Here is a 21,077-nt window from a genome sequence, read left to right on the forward strand (position 1 = left end):
TTTTTTTTTTTTTTTTTTTTTTTTTTTGAGACAGGGTATTACTTTGTTGCCCAGACTGAAGTATAGTGGTATGATCATGGCTCACTGCAGCCTCACCCTCCCCAGGCTCAGGTGATCCTCCTACCCTCAGCCTCTGAGTAGCTGGGACCACAGGCGCACACCAACATGTTCAGCTAATTTTTGTGTTTTTTGTAGAGATGGAGTATCACCATGTTGCCCAGGCTGTCCTCTAACTCCTGGGCTCAAGCGATCCACCTGCCTTGGCCTCCCAAAATACTCAGATTACAGGCTAAGCCACTGTGCCTGGCTTTGGTTAGAATTATTAATATATAAAAGCATTGTTAAAGATTTGGATGTCTTAAAATATAAAAATCACCTTGAGTTATTTTAAGGAAAATGCCATTTATAAAATGGAGTGCAATTCAACAGAGACAGTACTGCAATGGATATTAAGAAATGCAGTTCTTTCAGACAAATTTGAGTTTAAAAAGAAGAAATGCAGCTCTTTACAATTTGTTTCCATCATGAGTCACAGAATTACATTAATTAAATCAATTTTAGTTTGCTTCCATTTTTCATTTTCATCAACTTAAGATATAATTCTTATATAAATGTCACAGAAAATGTCTCTTGCCTGACGAAAAAAAATACATGTAAATTCAAGGCACTGTTTCTATTTTCTTAAAGAAAATAATAACAATAAAGTTACCTTTCTCAATCTTTTGTGTTTCTAAAACTGCTTTCTTCCAACTACTCTCAAAAATGAAACAACTGCCAAAGGAACTTCTGGTGACTTTAGAAGTCTCACATTTGATTTCAGGAGATGACACTGACATGCTGTCTTCTTTCAACAGTGCTGCTGAGAGAGAGATGCTGCTGCAGAGACAGGACACAAAATACAAAGAAAACAAGGCACGTCCGAGGCAAGGCAAACAAATGTGTCAGAAAGTTTCTCTTTCAAACTGTGAACATTTTAATGAATTCTTTCAAACTCCAGGTTACAGATATTGGGTAATATTTAATAAAAAGTAAAGTCCAATAGCAAGTTATCACCTACAAGACAACGGAATACTTGGATTGTCTCAAAAACATTATCATTATAAAATGCATTTGTGCCTAAAAAAAAAACAGACAAATTTAATGCTCCATGGAAAATAAACATGTTCTCTAGATAATCATCACCTTTATTCTAAACATGGACACAGAAGGAAAATCACGTACCCTGCTTACTTAATATATTAAATACATATTCAATTCAGTCATATACATTACCTATCACAAGCAAGGCATGACTACATCCAAAGAGTACAACCATGAGCAACTATGAGGAGTCCCATGGGAATGGTGAGGAGCGACACCACCATGACAGCTACCATTTATGAAATGTCTATTTTTCCAGGATCCTTGCTGGGCATTTTGCATCCATTTTTTCCAGTGATCACAACAAAGAATTAGAGATAGCCAGATTCAGCTATGCTTATTCATTCATGCAAAATAAATTATTATTATTATTATTTTTTTTTTTTTTTTTTGAGACAGAGTCTCGCTCTGCCGCCCAGGCTGGAGTGCACTGACCGGATCTCAGCTCACTGCAAGCTCCACCTCCCGGGTTTACGCCATTTCTCCTGCCTCAGCCTCCTGAGTAGCTGGGACTACAGGCGCCCGCCACCTCGCCCGGCTAGTTTTTTTTTTTTTGTATTTTTTAGTAGAGACGGGGTTTCACTGTATTAGCCAGGATGGTCTCGATCTCCTGACCTCGTGATCCACCCGTCTCGGCCTCCCAAAGTGCTGGGATTACAGGCTTGAGCCACCACGCCCGGCCCCAAAATAAATTATTTACTGAGTGCTGATTTTATGCCAAGAATTACACAAAACCTTAGAGAAATATGCTAATCAAAACAGTCCCTGCCCTTGAGGAGCTTGGAATCTAGTAAAAGAAACACAGATAAGAAAATGGATAACACAGTTTTAGTAAGTGCTATGATGGGGGGCAAAAAATAAGGGTGCCATGGGAGCACACAGGAGGGATTCCCACCCCAGTCTTGGGCATCAGGGAAGCCTTTCTGGAGGAAGCCAACAAAGAAAGGATGTGGGAGAGCAGGAAGAAGAGATGGCTTCCAGCAGAGGAAGAGCATTGTGATGGTTAATATTGAGTGTCAACTTGATTGGATTTAAGGATGCAAAGTATTTTTCTTGGGTGTGTCTGTGAGGGTGTTGTCAAAGGAGATAAACATTTAAGACAGTGGACTGGGAGATGCAGATTCTCCCTTAATCTGGGTAGGCACCATCTAATCAGTTGCCAGCAGAGTAGGAATAAAGCAGGCAGAACTTGGAAGGACTTGACCTGTTGAGTCTTCTGGCCTTCATCTTTCTCCCATGTTGGATGTTTCCTGCCCTCGAACATTAAACTCCAAGTTCTTCAGATTTTGGACTCTTTGACTTACACCCAGTGATTTGTCAGGGGTTCTCGGTACTGTCAGTCTCCCTATTTTTTGTCAGGCCTCTGAGCCCAAGCTAAGCCATCATATCCCCTGTGACCTACACTTATACATCCAGACGGCCAACTGAAGATCCACAAAAGAAGTGAAAATAGCCTTAGCTGATGATATTCCACCATTGTGATTTGTTTCTTCCCCACCCTAAGTGATCAATGTACTTTATAATCTCCCCCAGCCTTAAGAAGGTTCTTTGTAATTCTCCCCGCCCTTGAAAATGTACTTTGTGAGATCCACCCACTACCTGCAAAACATTGCTCCTAACTCCACTGCCTATCCCAAAACCTATAAGAACTAATGATAATCCCACCACCCTTTGCTGACTCTCTTTTCGGACTAAGTCCACTTACACCCAGGTGAAATAAACAGCCTTGTTGCTCACACAAAGCCTGTTTGGTGGTCTCTTCACATGGATGTGTGTGACATTTGGTGCTGAAGACTCGGGTCAGAGGGACTCCTTCGGGAGACCAGCCCCCTGTCCTCACCCTCACTCTGTGAAGAGATCCACCTATGACCTCGGGTCCTCAGACCAACCACCCCAAGGAACATCTCACCAGTTTCAAATCAGGTAAGCGGTCTTTTCACTCTCTTCTCCAGCCTCTCTCACTACCCTTCAATCTCTCTGTCCTTCTAATTCCCATTCTTTTTCCTCTCTAGTAGAGGAGACAAAGAAGACACATTTTATCTGTGGACCCAAAACTCTGGCGCCGGTCACGGACTGGGGAAGACAGTCTTCCCTTGGTGTCTGATCACTGCAGGGACACCTGCCTTGGTCATTCACCCACATTCCCTTGGTGGCAAGTCAATTGTGGGGACTCCTGCTTTGGTTGCTCACCCACATTGCAGCTCAGGGCTGCTCCCCACCCCCCTTCTTCATGTCTCTACCCTTCTCTTTAAACTTGCCTCCTTCACTATGGGCAACCTTCCACCCTTCATTCCTCCTTCTTCTCCCTTAGCCTGTGTTCTCAAGAACTTAAAACCTCTTCAACTCTCGCCTGACCTAAAATCTAAGCATCTTATTTTCTTCTGCAACACCGCTTGGCCCCAATACAAACACGACAATGGTTCTAAATGGCCAAAAAATGACACTTTTGATTTCTCCATCCTACGAGACCTAGATAATTTTTGTCGAAAAATGGGCAGATGGTCTGAGGTGCCTTACGTCCAGACATTTTTCACACTTTGTTCCCTCCCTAGTCTCTGTTTCCAATGCAACTCGTCCCAAATCCTCCTTCTTTCCCTCCCGCCTGTCCCTTCAGTCCCAACCCCAAGTATTGCTGAGTCTTGTGAATCTTCCTTTTCTACTGAACCATCTGACCTCTCACCTCCTCCCCAGACTGCTCCTCCTCAGGTCACTCCCCGCTAGGCTGAATCAGGCTCCAACTCTTATTTAGCCTCTGCTCCCCCACCCAATAACCTTTCTATTACCTCCCCTCCCCACACCCTGTCCGGTTTACAGTTTCGTCCTGCGACTAGCTCTCCCCAACCTGCCCAACAATTTCCTCTTAGAGAGGTGGCTGGAGCTGAAGGCAGAGTCAGTGTACGTGTACCTTTTTCTCTATTAGACCTTTCCCAAATCAGCCAGCGTTTAGGCTCTTTCTCATCAGATCCCACTAAACATATACAGGAATTCCGATATCTAATTCTGTCCTACAATTTAACCTGGAGTGATTTAAATGTCATCCTAACTTCTACCCTCTCCCCAGATGAACGGGAAAGTTTTTTCTCTAGCCCAATCTCACGCTGATAACCGCCGGCTTCATGAGCCAGACCTCCAGGAAGGCATTAGAGCAGTTCCCGAGAAGATCCCCAAGGGAACTATCAGGCAGATTCCCCAGGTATAGCTAGGCAAGATTATATGGTTTCCTGCCTAGTTGAAGGGCTTAAAAAGGCAGCTTACAAAGTCGCTAATTATGACAAACTTAAAGAAACTACCCAAGGTAAAGACGAAAACCCAGCCCAGTTCATGGCCCACTTAGCAGCAACCCTTAGACGCTTTATTGCCCTAGACCCAGAGAGGCCAGAAGGCTGCCTTATTCTTAATATGCATTTTATCACTCAGTCAGCTCCTGATATTAGAAAAAAGCTTCAAAAATTGGAATCCGGCCCTCACACCCCACAACAGGAATTAATCAACCTCGCCTTCAAGGTGCACAATAATAGAGAGGAGGTAGCCAGACAGCAACACATCTCTGAATTACAGCTACTTGCTTCTGCTGTAAGACAACCCACAACCATGTCTCCAGCATTCAAAAACTTCAGAACATCCAAGCCACAGCTCCCAGGGGCTCCTTCAAAACATCCTCATGGACCTTTCTTCAAATGCCAAAAGCCTGGCCACTGGGTATCAGAATGCCCACAGCCCAGGATTCCTCCTAAGCCATGCCCTGTCTGTGCGGGCTTCCACTGGAGTTCGGACTGTCCGATCCACATCGCCGCTGCTCCTAAAGCCCCTGGAGCCCAAACCCAACGTTCCTTGGCAGACTGCTTCCCAGATCTCCTCAGCTTAGCACCTGAAGACTGATGCTGCCCGCTGGCCTCGGAAGCCCCCTGGACCATCACTGATGCCAAGCTTCAGATAACTCTTACAGTGGAGGGTAAGTCCATCCCTATTTAATCGACATGGGGGTACCCACTCCACATTACCTTCTTTTCAAGGGCCTGTTTCCCTTGCCCCCATAACTATTGTGGGTATGGATGGCCAAGCTTCAAAACCCCTTAAAACTCCACCACTCTGGTGCCAACTTGGACAACATTATTTTATGCACTCCTTTTTAGTTATCCCCACCTGCCCAGTTCCCTTATTAGGCTGAGACATTTTAACCAAATTATCTACTTCCCTGATTATTCCTGGACTACAGCCACATCTCATTACCACCCTTCTTCCCAACCCCAAGTCTCCTTCACGTCTTCCTCTCGTATGCCCCCACCTTAACCCACAAGTATGGGACACCTCCACTGCCTCCCTGGCAATGGATCACACGCCCATTACTATCCCATTAAAACCTAATCACCCTTACCCCGCTCAATGCCAGTATTCCATCCCACAACAGACTTTAAGGGGATTAAAGCCTGTTATCACTCACCTGCTACAGCATGGGCTTCTAAAACATATAAACTCTACTTACAATTCTCCCATTTTACCTGTTCAAAAACCAGACAAGTCTTACAGGTTAGTTCAGGATCTGCACCTTATCAACCAAATTGTTTTGTCTATCCACCCTGTGGTGCCTAACCCATACACTCTTTTGTCCTCAATACCTTCCTCCATAACTCACTATTCCGTTCTTGATCTTAAAGATGCTTTTTTCACTATTACCCTACAACCATCATCCCAGCCTCTCTTTGCTTTTACCTGGACTGACCCTGATACCCATCACTCCCAGCAGCTGACCTGGGCTATGCTGCCTCAAGGCTTCAGGGACAGCCCTCATTACTTCAGCCAAGCTCTTTCTCATGATTTACTTTCTTTCCACCCCTCCGCTTCTCACCTTACTCAATATATTGATGACTTTCTACTTTGTAGCGCCCCTCCTTTGAATCTTCTCAACAAGACACTCTCCTGCTCCTTCAACGTTTATTCTCCAAGCGATATCAGGTATGCCCCTCCAAAGCTCAAATTTCTTCTCCATCTGTTACCTCCTTGGCGTAATTCTTCATAAAAACACACATGCTCTCCCTGCCAATCATGTCTGACTGATCTCTCAAACCCCAATCCCTTCTACAAAACAACAACTCCTTTCCTTCCTGGGAATGGTTGGATACTTTTGCCTTTGGATACCTGGTTCTGCCATCCCAACAAAACCGTTATATAAACTCACAAAAGGAAACCTAGCTGACCCCAAAGATCCTAAATCCTTTCCCCACTCCTCTTTCCATTCCTTGAAGACAGCTTTAGAGACTGCTCCCACACTAACTCATCCCAACCATTTTCATTATACACAGCTGAAGTGCAGGGCTATGCAGTTGGAATTCTTACACAAGGACTGGGACCGCGCTCTGCAGCCTTTTTGTCCAAACAACTTGACCTTACTGTTTTAGGCTGGCCATCATGTCTCTGTGCGATGGCTGCCCCCACTCTAATACTTTTAGAGGCCCTCAAAATCACAAACTATGCTCAACTCACTCTCTACAGTTCTCATAACTTCCAAAATCTATTTTCTTCCTCACACCTGACACATATACTTTCTGCCCCCCGGCTCCTTCAGCTATGCTCACTCTTTGTTGAGTCTCCCACAGTCTGGACTTCAATCCAGCCTCCCACATTATTCCTTATACCACACCTGACCCCCATGACTGTATCTCTCTGATACACCTGGCATTCACTCCATTTCCCTATATTTCCTTCTTTCCTGTTCCTCACCTTAATCACACCTAGTTTATTGATGGCATTTCCACCAGGCCTAATCGCCACTCACCAGCAAAGGCAGGCTATGCTATAGTATCTCCCACATCTATCATTGAGGCTCCCGCTCTGCCCCCCTCCACTACCTCTCAGCAAGCTGAACTCATTGCCTTAACTTGAGCCCTCACTCTTGCAAAGGAATTACGCATCAATATTTATACTGACTCTAAATATGGCTTCCATATCCTGCACCACCATGCTGTTATATGGGCTGAAAGAGGTTTCCTNGCATTCACTCCATTTCCCTATATTTCCTTCTTTCCTGTTCCTCACCTTAATCACACCTAGTTTATTGATGGCATTTCCACCAGGCCTAATCGCCACTCACCAGCAAAGGCAGGCTATGCTATAGTATCTCCCACATCTATCATTGAGGCTCCCGCTCTGCCCCCCTCCACTACCTCTCAGCAAGCTGAACTCATTGCCTTAACTTGAGCCCTCACTCTTGCAAAGGAATTACGCATCAATATTTATACTGACTCTAAATATGGCTTCCATATCCTGCACCACCATGCTGTTATATGGGCTGAAAGAGGTTTCCTCACTAGGCAAGGGTCCTCCATCATTAATGCCTCTTTAATAAAAATTCTTCTCAAGGCTGCTTTACTTTCAAGGGAAGCTGGAGTCATACATTTCAAGGGCCACCAAAAGGCATCAGATCCCATCGCTCAGGGCAATGATTATGCTGATAAGGCAGCTAAAGAAGCAGCTACCATTCCAACTTCGGTCCCTTATGGCCAGTTTTTCTCCTTCTCATTGGTCACTCCCACCTACTCTCCCACTGAAACTTCCACCTATCGATCTCTTCCTACACAAGGCAAGCGGTTCTTGGATCAAGGAAAATATCTCCTTCCAGCCTCACAGGCCCATTCTATTATATTGTCATTTCATAACCTCTTCCATGTAGGTTACAAGCCACTAGCCCGCCTCTTAGAACCTCTCATTTCCTTTACATTGTGGAAATCTGTCCTTAAGGAAATCACTTCTCAGTGTTCCATGTGCTATTCTACTACTCCTCAGGGATTGTTCAGGCCCCTCCCTTCCCTACACATCAAGCTCAGGGATTTGCCCCCACCCAGGACTGTCAAATTGACTTGACTCACATGCCTCAAGTCAGGAAACTAAAAATACCTCTTGGTCTGGGTAGACACTTTCACTGGATGGATAGAGGACTTTTACACAGGGTCTGAGAAGGCCACTGCAGTCATTTATTCCCTTCTGTCAGACATAATTCCTCAATATGGCCTTCCCACCTCTATACAGTCCGATTAACAGACTGGCCTTTATTAGTCAAATCACCCAAGCAGTTTCTCAGGCTCTTGGTATTCAGTGGAACCTTCATACCCCTTACCACTCTTAATCTTCAGGAAAGGTAGAGCAGACTAATGGTCTTTTAAAGACACACCTCATCAAGCTCAGCCTTCAACTTAAAAAGGACTGGACAGTACTTTTATCTCGTTCCCTTCTCAGAATTAGAGCCTGTCCTTGAGATGCTACAGGGTACAGTCCATTTGAACTTTTATATGGATGCACTTTCTTACTCAGCCCCAACCTCATCCCAGACACCAGCCCTCTAGGTGACTATCTTCCAGTCCTCCAGCAGCCTAGACAGGAAATTCACTGGGCTGGTAATCTTCTCTTGCCTACTCCAGACTCCCAGCCATATGAAGACACCCTAGCTGGATGATCAGTTCTTATTAAGAATCTGACCCCTCAAACTACAACCTCAATGGACTGGACCCTACTTAGTCATCTACAGTACCTCAACCACCGTCTGCCTGCAGGACCCTCCCCATTGGGTTAACCATTCCAGAAAAAAGTTGTGTCCATCAGCCAGTCAGCCTGATATCTCCTCTTCCTCCTGGAAGTTGCAAGTACTCTCCCCTACTTCCCTTAAACTCACTGGCATTTCTGAAGAACAATAATAACCCTTATGAGCCTAATACATCCCTTCATTCTATTAGGTCTATCCATCCTTAGCCTACTCTTTGCAACAGGGCTTTACACAGTCACCCCCACTACTTGGACTGTGCCCCAAAAACTTGTCATCCCTACTATCATACTCCTATTCACCATTCTCAACAACTCATAAATGACCTGCTCGTTTACACTGCCAGTTTACATTGTTTCTCCAAGACATCACAGCTGATATCTCCTGGGGCTATCCCCAAACTACCACTCTTGACTCCCTCTTGGAGTGGATAGATGATCTTTGCTGACAAGGCACCCTCCAATACTTCCACCCTGATGAAGTTCTATTCTTTACTTTTATACTCACTCTGATTCTCATTCCCATTCTTATGCTACTCTCTACCTCTCCCTAGTTACCTCCAGCATACTATCAATCTCACCCACTCTATCCTCACTGCCTCCAATCCTTCTCTAGCAAAGAATTGTTGGTTTTGCATTTCCCTTTCTTCCTGCTCTTACACAGCCATCCCCGCTCTTTAGGCCGACTGGGCTACCTCTCCCGTCTCCCTGCACCTCAGAACTTTCTTTAATAGCCCTCATCTTTACCCACCTGAGGAACTTCTTTACATTCTAGACAGATTTGATGAGAACTCCCCAGACATTTCACACCAACAAGCTGCCACACTTCTCTGCATCTACTTATGGCACCTTTCTCCTTATGTCAGTTCCACCCCCCACCATATTTGGACCCCTAACCACACAAACAACTATTCTTATTGCCTGTTCCTTTATGCATCTCCCAACAACAACCTACTGGAATCCCTTTAGGCAACCTTCCACTGTCCAAATGTTCCTTTACTCTTTATCTCCAGAACCCAGACATATACATTACCAAACAGATGGGAGCATTCCAACTTCGCATTACTGATAAGCCCTCTATCATTACTGACAAACTAAAAAACATTGGCAGTCACTATTGTTTAGGAAGACACCTACCCTGCATCTCACTCCATCCTTGGCTACCCTCCCGCTGCTCGTCTGAATCTCCTCCTAGCCCCTCCTCTTGCATGCTTATACCCAGACCCATGAATAGCAGTGAAAGGTTACTTGTAGACACTATGCGCTTTCTCATACACCATGAAAACCAAACGCCTCCCTCTATGCAGTTGCACCATCAATCCCCATTACAACCTCTAACGACTGCTGCCCTTGCTGGATCTCTAGGATTTTGGGTGCAGGACTCCTCTCAGTACACCCTCTCACCTTTTCACTTTACATTTCCAGTTCTGCCTGACACAAGGTCTCTTCTTTTTATGTCACTCTTCCACCTACATGTGCCTTCCTGCCAACTGGACAGGCACATGTACTCTAGTCTTCCTTACCCCCAAAATCCAGTTCACAGATGGGAATGAACAACTGCCTGTCCCCCTCATGACACCAACACGACAAAAGAGTCATCCCACTAATCCCTTTACTTGTAAGTCTAGGGCTTGCTGCCTCCACTACTGCACTTGGAACTGGAATAGCAGGCATCTCAACCTCTGTCACAACATTCCGCAGCCTCTCTAATGACTTCTCTGCTAGCATTACAGACACATCACAAACTTTATCTCTTCTCCAAGCCCAGGTTGACTCTTTAGCTGCAGTTGTCCTCCAGAACCGCCCAGGCCTCGATTTACTCACTGCTGAAAAAGGAGGACTCTGTATATTTTTAAATGAAGGGTGTTGTTTTACCTATATCAATCTGGCCTGGTATATGACAACATGAAAAAACTCAAGAATAGAGCCCAAAACTTGCCAACCAAGCAAACAATAACACTGAACCCCTTGGACACTCTCTAATTGAATGTCCTCCCAATTCTTAGTCCTTTAATACCTATTTTTCTCCTTCTTTTATTCGGACCTTGTGTCTTTCGTTTAGTTTCTCAATTCATACAAAACTGCATCCAGGCCATCACCAATAATGCTATATGACAAATGCTCCTTCTAACAACCCCACAATATCACCCCTTACCCCAAAATCTGTCTTCAGTTGAATCTCTCCCACTGTAAGTTCCCACACCGCCCCTAATCCCGCTCAAAGCAGCCCTGAGAAACATCACCCATTATCTCTCCATACCACCCCCAAAATCTTCCCCGTTCCAACACTTCGCCACTATTTTGTTTTGCTTTTCTTATTAATATAAGAAGACAAGAATGTCAGGCCTCTGAGCCCAAGCTAAGCCATCATATCCCCTGTGACCTGCACTTATACATCCAGATGGCCTGAAGCAACTGAAGATCCACAAAAGAAGTGAAAACAGCCTTAGCTGATGACAGTCCACCATCGTGGGGTTTCTGCCCCACCCTAACTGATCAACGTACTTTGTAATCTCCCCCACCCTTAAGAAGGTTCTTTGTAATCTCCCCCACCCTTAAGAAGGTTCTTTGTAATTCTCCCCACCCTTGAGAATGTACTTTGTGAGATCCACCCACTGCCTACAAAACATTACTCCTAACTCCACTGTCTAGCCCAAAACCTATAAGAACGAATGCTAATCCCACCACCCTTTGCTGACTCTTCAAATTCAGCCTGCCTGCACCCAGGTGAAATAAACAGCCTTGTTGCTCACACAAAGCCTGTTTGGTGGTCTCTTCACGCAGATGCGTGTGACACATCTATCCTATTAGTTCTGTCCCTCTAGAGAACCCTGACTAATACAAGCACATAAAAAGCATGCCTCTCTCAGGTGAGAGACAACAGGGCTCCAGAATGTAGTTTAACACAGCCGTAGTGTATATGCTGCACACCAGCAGGCAGGGAAGGCGAAAAACAAGAATGTGGCCCAGAACGTGGAGAGAGAGGGCAAATGGTGAGGGCAAAGAGGAGAAGAGAAAGAGGGAAAAGGAGAAAGAGGGAGAAGGGGAGGAAAGAGAGGAGGGGGAGACACAAAGGTAGTCTCAGTAATGGAGGAGTAGGGAGAGGCGAGCCTCTCCAAGAAGCTGCTCCTAAGGGCCCACTGACTCGGATCCTGGAAAGTTATTTATTACAAAGTGAGAAATTAGCTAAAAATAAATGAGGGAAAGTCTTTAGATTTTGTGATGAGATCTTGGACATGCTTTTTACACTGCTTGAAATGGCAGTGTTGGGAGTTAAAAGTGAGGATGGAGACCAGACAGTAAGAGCTACAGAGCACAGGTGAAGAGCATTAGGAAATATAGTCAGGGACAGCAAAGGGAAGGGGAGAATCCAGCTCAGCACTGGTTCCAAAGCCCCGTTTTGGCAGCTGAGACCTGACCTGCCAGGTCCTCTGGGCCCAGCCCCCGCTTCCTTCCCTGCAGCAAGACTCCAGGCTTGTTCTCTAATGCTGCCACCACCCTCTCTATTCTTGGAGTTGATCCTCTTTCCAAGCAACAAAGAAAGAAGAGTGGCTCCTTCTTTCTTTGATGTTCTTGAAGACAAGTTCTTTTGATTTCACAGGATTTGTTGCTAAAGACTTGAGAAAACAAATAAGACAATTATAAAGGCAACAATAATAATGAAAATGACAACAAAACTAAACAAAAATATGGAGTAAATTATAATTTCCAGTCTTAAAGAACTCAGAATCACAATCCAGACTCTATTCTAAGAGCTTCTTTCTCGTTTTATTTGTAAAGGTGAAGATGACCAGACAACTTTCTTTCAGCTTTAAGTCAGCCTTCTCTCCCTCTTCGAAGCCCCTCTTCTAGGACAGAAGAGGCCATCAGGAACTAACAATAAATGCCTCATACCCTCCAGTGGACTTCTGCATTTCTGAACCTTCCAGACCAAGGTTACACCAAAGAACAACCCTCTTAGGGGCATTTTATTCTATCAGACCAAGATAAAGCTTTCTTAAAACTGGCTTTTTAGTAAAAGTTCACATGATAAATACACATTCATTATACTATTGTTATCTTTACACTTTTGTGTGTATTTGAAATTTTCCAAAATAAAAATTATTTTAAGTCACGGCTGGCTGGGCATAATGGCTCACAAATGTAATCCCAGCACTTTGAGAGGCTGAGGCAGGAGGATCACTTGAGGCCAGAAATTTAAGACCAACCCAGGTAACATAGTGAGACCCCCTAACATACAAAAACTTTTAAAACAGCCAAGCATAGTGGCATACGTCTGTAGTCCTAGCTACTGAGAAGGATGAGGCGGTAGGACTGCTTAAGCCCAGGAGTTCTAAGCTGCAGTGAGCCATGATCATGCCACTGTATTCTAGCTTGGGCAACAGAGTAAGATCCTGGCTCAAAAAAAAAAAGAAAAAATTGAGAAAATCAAAATCAAAGAGCCACATCTGCAAGAATATATAACTTAAGGAATATGCTGAAATCATGAAAAACCAAATGTTTTTGATGTGATGTTTCGTGTAAACACGGTCTCTACCTAATACTAGTGGAAAGAGAAAATTAAGGATACTTTACAGAACTAATAAAAGGCTATTTAAAACACACACACACACACACAGGAAGAGATAATAAAAAGAACAAAGTACTTATGTTCTAGGGCAAGCAATTAAAAACTCACTGAAAAAATGCTTTCTCAAATTACCAGTAAAGAGAATTAGTGTTGAGATAAACTAATCGTTTAAAACTAACAGCTGTGAAAAAATTACTGTATTTTAAGGCACCCCAAATATGAGTGTATTTAAACATTTTAAAAATATTTCAGCTGGGGATGGTGGCTAACACCTGTAATCCCAACAATTTGGGAGGCTGAGGTGGGTGGTTCAGTTGAGGCCAGGAGTTCAAGACCAGTCTGGTCAACATGGCAAAACCTCATCTGTATTAAAAATACAAAAACATCAGCCATGCGTGGTGGTGCACACCTGTAATCCCAGCTACTGAGAAACTGAGGCATGAGAATTGCTTGAACCTAAGAGGTAGAGCTTGCAGTGAATCGAGATCATATAGCTGCACTCCAGCCTGGGTGACAGAGAGAGGCTTCATCTCAAAAAAAAAAAAAAATAAAATAAAATATTTCAAATATTTTAAATTAAGATTTCCTTTTATCACCTAGCTTAGAACTCAAAGGAAATGTTGAATATTGGCTCACATTTTTATTATTCATCCACCCATTTGTTCACTCACTTAGCAAAATGTATTGAACATCTGTCATGTCAGGCATGGAAGATGTAATAGTGAACCCAAGGACATAAGGTCCCTGCTCTCCTGAAGCTCAGTTGGGTGACTCAGACAATAGGTAAGTAAATGAATGAACCAAGTTTATTTCAGATAAAGTACAATAAAAGTAGAGTTCTGTATTGATGATGATTAATTTCTATAAAATCACTGTGAACACTGAATTAGCAAATACTAAACCATTGTTCCTAGAGGGAATTATAAGGCTAGGTTCCTATGAGCCTCTGGTCCCAACATTTTTATCAACCAATCCATACATCACTTTGTTATATTTGTGTTTCTGTTTAAAGACACCTTATTTAATATATACATTATTGATTCATTAATATGAAACTCATGGTCAAAAAAGTTAATCTCACACACGTATTTTCTCCACAAGATACATCACAGCCTTCTTGTGCTGAGGAACACTGAACAGCACTTCAGTGTAACTACGCTTGGGGGTTTTCTTAAATAGAAAATCACCAACAAAAAGGACAGAAATGCAAAGAACATGGTACTAAATAGTGAAAAAGACACTTGTTTACAGTGTGGGAGCTAAAACAAGAAGGCAGAGCATTGCCTTGTTCGACTTCAGTTGGGAAAATACATGTCCGGTGAATTTTTCGCTGCTCTGCATATGTCCACAGGAGACCAGGAAAGCATCATAAGTATTGACTCTGGGGTTACAAATACATTTTAGTGAGCAGATGAATCTGTAAAGGCAGAATCTGTGAATGATGAGGGTTGACTTGGCAATGTGCTGAGGGTCAAGAAGGGCTTCAGACTGCGTGGCTAAGGAAAGTCTTATTGACAAAGTGATCTTTTCTTTTTTTCTTTTTGAGAAGGAGTTTCGCTCTTGTCGCCCAAGCTGGAGTGCAGTGGTGCGATCTCAGCTCACTGCAACCTCCACCTCCCGGGTTCATGTGATTCTCCTGCTTCTGCCTCCTGAGGAGCTGGGATTACAGGTACCCACTACCACACCTGGCTAATTTTTGTATTTTTAGTAGAGACAGTGTTTTGCCATGTTGACCAGGCTGGTCTCAAACTCCTGACCTCAAGTGATCCACCTGCCTCAACCTCCCAAAGTGCTGGGATTACAGGCATGAGCCACTGCACCTGGCAATGAGGTGATCTTGAGCTGAGATCTCAATGGACCAGAGTAGCCACAGATATCTGGGGTAGTGTCTAAAAATGAAGAGCACTCTTCACAAAGAGAACCGTGAGTGCAAAGGCTATAAAACCAGAATGAGGTTGGCATGTTCTATAAGCAGACAAGCTCTTTGTATCACAGCTATGGTATCCAATATGGTAGACCCTAGTCATAGGTAGCTACTGAGCACTTAAAGTGTGCTAGTCAGAACTGTGATGTACTGTATGTGTAAAACACACATCCAATTGCAAACACTTCTTGTGGGAAAAAAAAGGGAATCTAAAATAGCTCATTAATAATTTATATGCTGTATTGATTTTATATTGAAATGATACTAGTTTGGATATGTTGGATTAAATAAGTTTATTTACATTAATTTCACCTGTCTCTTTTATGTTTTAATGTGGCTTTCAAAAATTTTTAAATTATATATGAAGCTAGCAAAGGGGAGAGGAGAATAAGACAAGGTTGGAAAGATAGCAGATATCAGGTGTTTTAGGGCTTTATAAGTCATAACAGAGTTTGGATTTTATTCTAAGTGCATCAAAAATCCATCAGAAGGCTTTGAATAGGAAGAAACATCTTAGAGTTGGGTTAAAAGCAAATCTCTGGTTTAAAAGCACATAAAGGACACTGTGGAATACAAAGAAGGGAGTTGTTAATTCTCAGGAAAGGCTTTACGGAGATGACCCCTAAGCTAAGTCCAGGTTGGAGGAGTGGTCAGACCTCTTTAAAGAGTTGTCGCTGGGCAATGACACAGAGATATCAAAAGAACTGCTCTGTTCAAGGAATGCAAGCAGTTAAATATGGCTAGCATGGTGATCTCTCCCATGCCATTCTTCAAAGAATCCTAAATCTGCATCTTCAGGCGTCTCTTCTGGGCAATCAGCATATAAAAAGAACTGCTTATTACAGAGCTTTACCTGGATATCTCAAGGGCATCTCAAATTAAAAATGCCCCCAAACTAGCCACGTTTTCCAACTGAAGTATGTTTCCTTCCATATTCCCTAACAGTACCTGAAACCATCATGCTCCAGTAACACAAGCTAGAAACCTGGATGCCAACATGGACACCTCTCTTTCCTCTTAAATCTAGTCATTCAACAAGAGCTGTTGGTTTTATCTCTTACATATTTCTTAATCTGTCTACTTCTCTCCATCTCCACCCTACTCCAAGCTACCGTCATTTCATGCCTGGGTTGTTGCATTAGGATTTAACTGATCTCCTCATATCCAATCACATTCCCACAGTCTAAAATTTGAATTTCAAAACACTAATGAAGGTAGCTTAACTTTTAACAAATGATTCTTACCTTTTCTTGTATCTCCATTCATCTGGAGAACAGAAAAGAAACTGATAAGGAGGGAGACAGAAGAGTGAAAAACCTTTGGCCACCGCTGGCTGATTTAGGATGACTGTGGAGCTGGTAGGCAGCCTTCTGGGCTTTTCAGTGAGTGAATGGACCTGCTCATGGTCCCTCACAGAACTCTGAGATGAAGCAATCCATGAAGCCCTTCTATCTTGGGGTAGATTGCTCAAAGCTTCTATCCACTCATTTGAGGTGTCATCATGACATAGGAAATGATGGCTGGAATATGAACGGCTTACACAAGAATATTTCTCCCATAAAAAAGCCTGGCCAGATCCCTCAGGGCTGGTGCCAGGGTGTCAGGGAGCCAGACTACTTCTATCTTACTGCTGTACCTCCCTGAACATACAGGATCTACCTTACGGTTCGAGGTGGCTTTTCAGTAAGTGAATGTTTGTATGGCGCTGATGGCAACCAAGGTTTCCAGTGTTGCAGAAAAGATAAAGATTTAAGATCAATAAGATTAAGTGAAAACTCCCAAGGTCCTAAATACGAATTGGAAGTGTCATTATACTGGCTTTTATTTAAAATAACCATGAAAAAATGTTTCCTAGCACTGTCCACTGAACAGCAGGGGCCCAGAAACAATCACCAAACCAGGAGCATTAAAACCCCCTAATAACCAGGCTGTGATCTCATTCCTGAAAACAAAACAAAACAAAAACAAAACTAGGGCCCCTGGAAGAAGTAGCTGATTCCAGGTCTGTGGTAAGAAATACACAGAACGAACCTGTAATAACTTGTCATTCCAGAAGTCTAGGAATCTACCAAAGACAGCTACAATCATGGCAGTCGCCAATGTAATAAGGTGCCAACTGACCAAAGATAGGACTATAAACCTCAATAAGGATATTAACTTTAATGGATTAAAATATGTTAAGCATGTAGAATACATAAATGTGTGAATATACAGTAATCCCCGCTTATCCCTGGGGAATACAGCTCAAGACTTCCAGAGTGTGCCTGAAACTGTGGATAGTACTGAACCCTATATATACTATGTTTTTTCCTATATATACATACCTATGATAATTTATAAATTAGGCACAGTAAGAGATTAACCCCAATAGATAATAATAAAATAGAACAATAACAATGTACTATAATAAAAGTTACGTGAATGTGCCCTTTCTCTTTCTCTCAAAATATTTTATTGTACATCATATTTTCTGACCTCAGTTGATGATGGATAACTGAAATCACAAAAAGTGAAACTGAGGATGAGGGGGAACTGCTGTACAGCACTGAAAACAAAACAACAACAAAACAAACAAAAACCTTACTCATCTTTGGAGGATACTAAAGAATCAACTTAATTTGAAACCCAACACATATCAGGAAATAACCAAGCATTTATAGAAATAAATGATGATAGGAAAGTTTCTCACAGTATCTCAACTAATAAATGAAGGAATTAGAGTATTATCATAAAATATTACCATTTTGCAAACCTTAATTAATAAATGGAACTTGGCAATTATGAGGATTAATGTTTTGTTTCAGCTTGGTTAGGCTATATAGTACCTAGTTATCTAATTAAACAGTACTCCAGGTGTTGCTGGGACAGTATTATGTAGCTGTAGTTACCATCTACAGTCAGTTGACTTTAAGTACAGGAGATTTTCCTCAATAATCTGAGTAGGCTTTATCTAATTAGTTGAAAGTCTATGGAGAAAAACTGATGTTTCATTGAGGAAGGAAATTCTACCTCAACACTGCAGTACTAACTCCTGCTGGAGATGTGTCTCCTGGCAGAACACCACCATCTATATAGTATTCTTGCCAGAAAAAAATCAAACCCAACTCTGATGAAGCCTTTAGATCTAACTCCTGATTTAGAGGAATAGAGAGACAAAACAACATATTAAACGGCATCGCGGGGATACAATCAGCAAAATCAGACTGCAGTTTTGACCTGAGACAAATAAACTGTTTATTTCCACAAATAAATTACAATTAATCAATCAATCAGTAGAGGGGGAAGGGATAATCTATAGATTAAAAGAGATTTAAGGAACATAGCAGGCTGGGCACGGTGCCTCATGCCTGTAATCCCAGCACTTTGGGAGGCCAAGGTAGGCAGATCACGAGGTCAGGAGTTTGAGACCAGCCTAGCCAAAATGGTGAAACCCTGTCTCTACTAAAGATTAAAAAAACTAGCCAGGTGTGGTGACATGCACCTGTAATCCCAGCTACTCAGGAGGCTGGGGCAGAACTGCTTGAACCTGGGAGGCAGAAGTTGCAGTGAGCCGAGATCGCGCCTTTGCACTCCAGCCTGGGTGACAAGGCGAGATTCTCTCAAAAAAAAAAAAAAAACAGAAACATAGCAAACAATTGCAGTGTATGAACTTTGCATGAATTGCTTTTTAAAAGATACTCTATGAGACCATCAGGGTAATCTGAGCACTGACAGGATATTTGATAACATTAAAGAATTATGATTTTTTTTAAGATGTCATAATGGTTTGTGTTTTCAAAAGAACTCTCATCTTTCCAGATACATATGGAAATATTTATGGATAAAATGATACAATGTTTGTGATTTGCTTCCATATAATGGGCATGGGAGGGAGATGGTAGTGGTGAGAGTATGAGTTAAACCAGATCAGCCATGAGCTGCTAATTGTTGCAACTGAGGGACTGGTATATTGGGCCTTATTATATAATTCTTTCTACTTTGGGATGTTCTGAGCATATTTCACAATTGAAAAACGAAACAAAACAGTTTGAGCTCCTGCCTACAGGAAGAAGTAAGGGAGAGACATTCTCCTTCCTTTTAAGGTCACTTTCCAGAAGTCATATAGAGTTTTGATTATACCCTATTGATTAGAACTTAGCCATGTGGTCACATCAGGTTGCAAAAGAAGGTGGAAAATGCAAACTTTAATGTGGGGATCAAGTATCCAGCAAAAATGTCAGGAATCTTTTTACTAAAAAAAAAGAAGGAACAGGTACTGTGAGAAAACTTTAGCAATCCCTACTACACTGGCTAGGGCAAAATCTCTGTTTAAAATTAGTCTAAACATGTCATCCTCTCCCTTTATGTCTCATAATATAATAGAGGGAATATTTAATAATGGTCCTGTAGAATTTGAGGAAAAGTGACTTCGAGTATAAAAGATATTTTGTTGTTATGCCACAAGCTCCCTAAAAAACTGACAATAAGTTTTTGCTCTCCTAAAATGAAAAGACGAAAACCTCTTGGTTAACCACCACGGTCATAATTCACATTGAAACAATAGTCTCACTCTAATACAGAATTTTTCCAAACCTAATACAATAGAAAACTTTGAACATTCATTACAGTCTGATCTGCACTGGGTGAGAAGCAAAGGCAGATGCACAGTGTTATTTTCCATTAGCAGAACCACCAACCCCTACAGGGACTCTGGGCTGCCTCAGGATAAATTCACCCACCCAGCAAACCTTCAAAGCACTTAATATATGCAGGCAGATTTAAGCAATCATCTATCCAGCATTCCTGCAGGCTGTGCACTAAGATACTACTGTCTGCCTCCTCCAATAATACAACACAAACCCCAGCTCCTTAGGGGCTCCCATGACGTAATAACTCAATATAGTATGTGAAACAGAGTAAGCTTCGAAAGCTGTAGCTTTCACTGTTATTTTAAAAATCAGCACTACTCAGCACTTGCCACATATTGTTTCAAAAGCAGAATTCTTAAACAAAAATTTTAAAATGTATTAAAAGGTGACCTCAACATAGAGATCTGGTTATATTTATCTGTATTTTTGAAGATATTAAGAAGGTAAGGGGTTCCTGTTTACAGAGATTAAACTCACTGAAGCAACACTAGTATGTTAATGGAAAGTTGTTCCTGTTAATAAAAGAACAGGACTTATAATTAAAAACTTATAATAGCAAGAAAAATCTTTAATTACTTAGTGAAAGAGAATAGAATCATTGGGTGAAATGAAGAACAGCAGTTTTTTTTTCAAATTTTCATTTTAAAACCTCAGTCATTATAATAAAATTTATTCTGTGCAAGATTTCTAGAATTAGAATTGCCCATGCACCCCATCCCAATACCAAACATCTAAAATAAGCAAGGAGATCAATGAAAGTCATTGAAAATTTAATAGAGTAATAATCAATTTTTCAAAGTCAGGTCTACATATCTGTGTAAAAAGAATATCTAACTCCTGTCTGAATTGAGATCCTTACTTGAAAATTAACAGAATGGTTCAACAGAAATCACTGATTAAGAGACCTGTAAGATATCTAATCCCCTAATTTTTGAGTTAAACAAACTGAGATTTGAAGAGGTTAAATGGTTTGCATCAAATGTTACACAACAAAAAACAAAACAAAACAAAAACCATTACTTTTATCAAATTATCCTTCAGGAAGGAGGGGAGATGGCTGAAGCAATACAACTAAAGAGGAAATATTAAAATGAAGCTCTAACAAAACTAAAAAAATAGTCCAGATGTGGTGGCTCATACCTGTAATCCCAGCACTTTGGGAGGCCAGGGCAAGCGGATCACTTGAGCCCAGGAGTTCGAGCCCAGCCTGAGAAACATAGGGAGACCTGGTCTCTAATCTTATAAATAAATAAATAAAATTTTTTTTTTTTTTTTTTTTTTTTTT

The 21,077-nt window shown here is 42.0% G+C and overlaps 1 protein-coding gene across 5 annotated transcripts in view; it reads right to left on the bottom strand.

The window, feature by feature from the left end:
• CUNH8orf89 (chromosome unknown C8orf89 homolog) overlaps window positions 1–21,077 on the bottom strand; it is a 63,009-nt gene that overhangs the window by 19,999 nt on the left and 21,933 nt on the right. For 3 of the 5 annotated variants that reach the window (XM_017851610.1, XM_017851612.1, XM_017851608.1), the window contains exon 2: window positions 710–876. In XM_017851610.1, coding sequence (XP_017707099.1) covers window positions 710–836 — 127 coding nt within the window. In that variant the 5' untranslated portion in view covers window positions 837–876. The remainder of the gene's footprint in view (window positions 1–709; window positions 877–21,077) is intronic. The other 2 variants (XM_017851607.1, XM_017851611.1) reach the window with 2 other exon arrangements.

Source organism: Rhinopithecus bieti, unplaced genomic scaffold (assembly GCF_001698545.2).
Source record: "Rhinopithecus bieti isolate Rb0 unplaced genomic scaffold, ASM169854v2 scaffold_32422, whole genome shotgun sequence".
Lineage (NCBI taxonomy): Eukaryota > Metazoa > Chordata > Mammalia > Primates > Cercopithecidae > Rhinopithecus > Rhinopithecus bieti.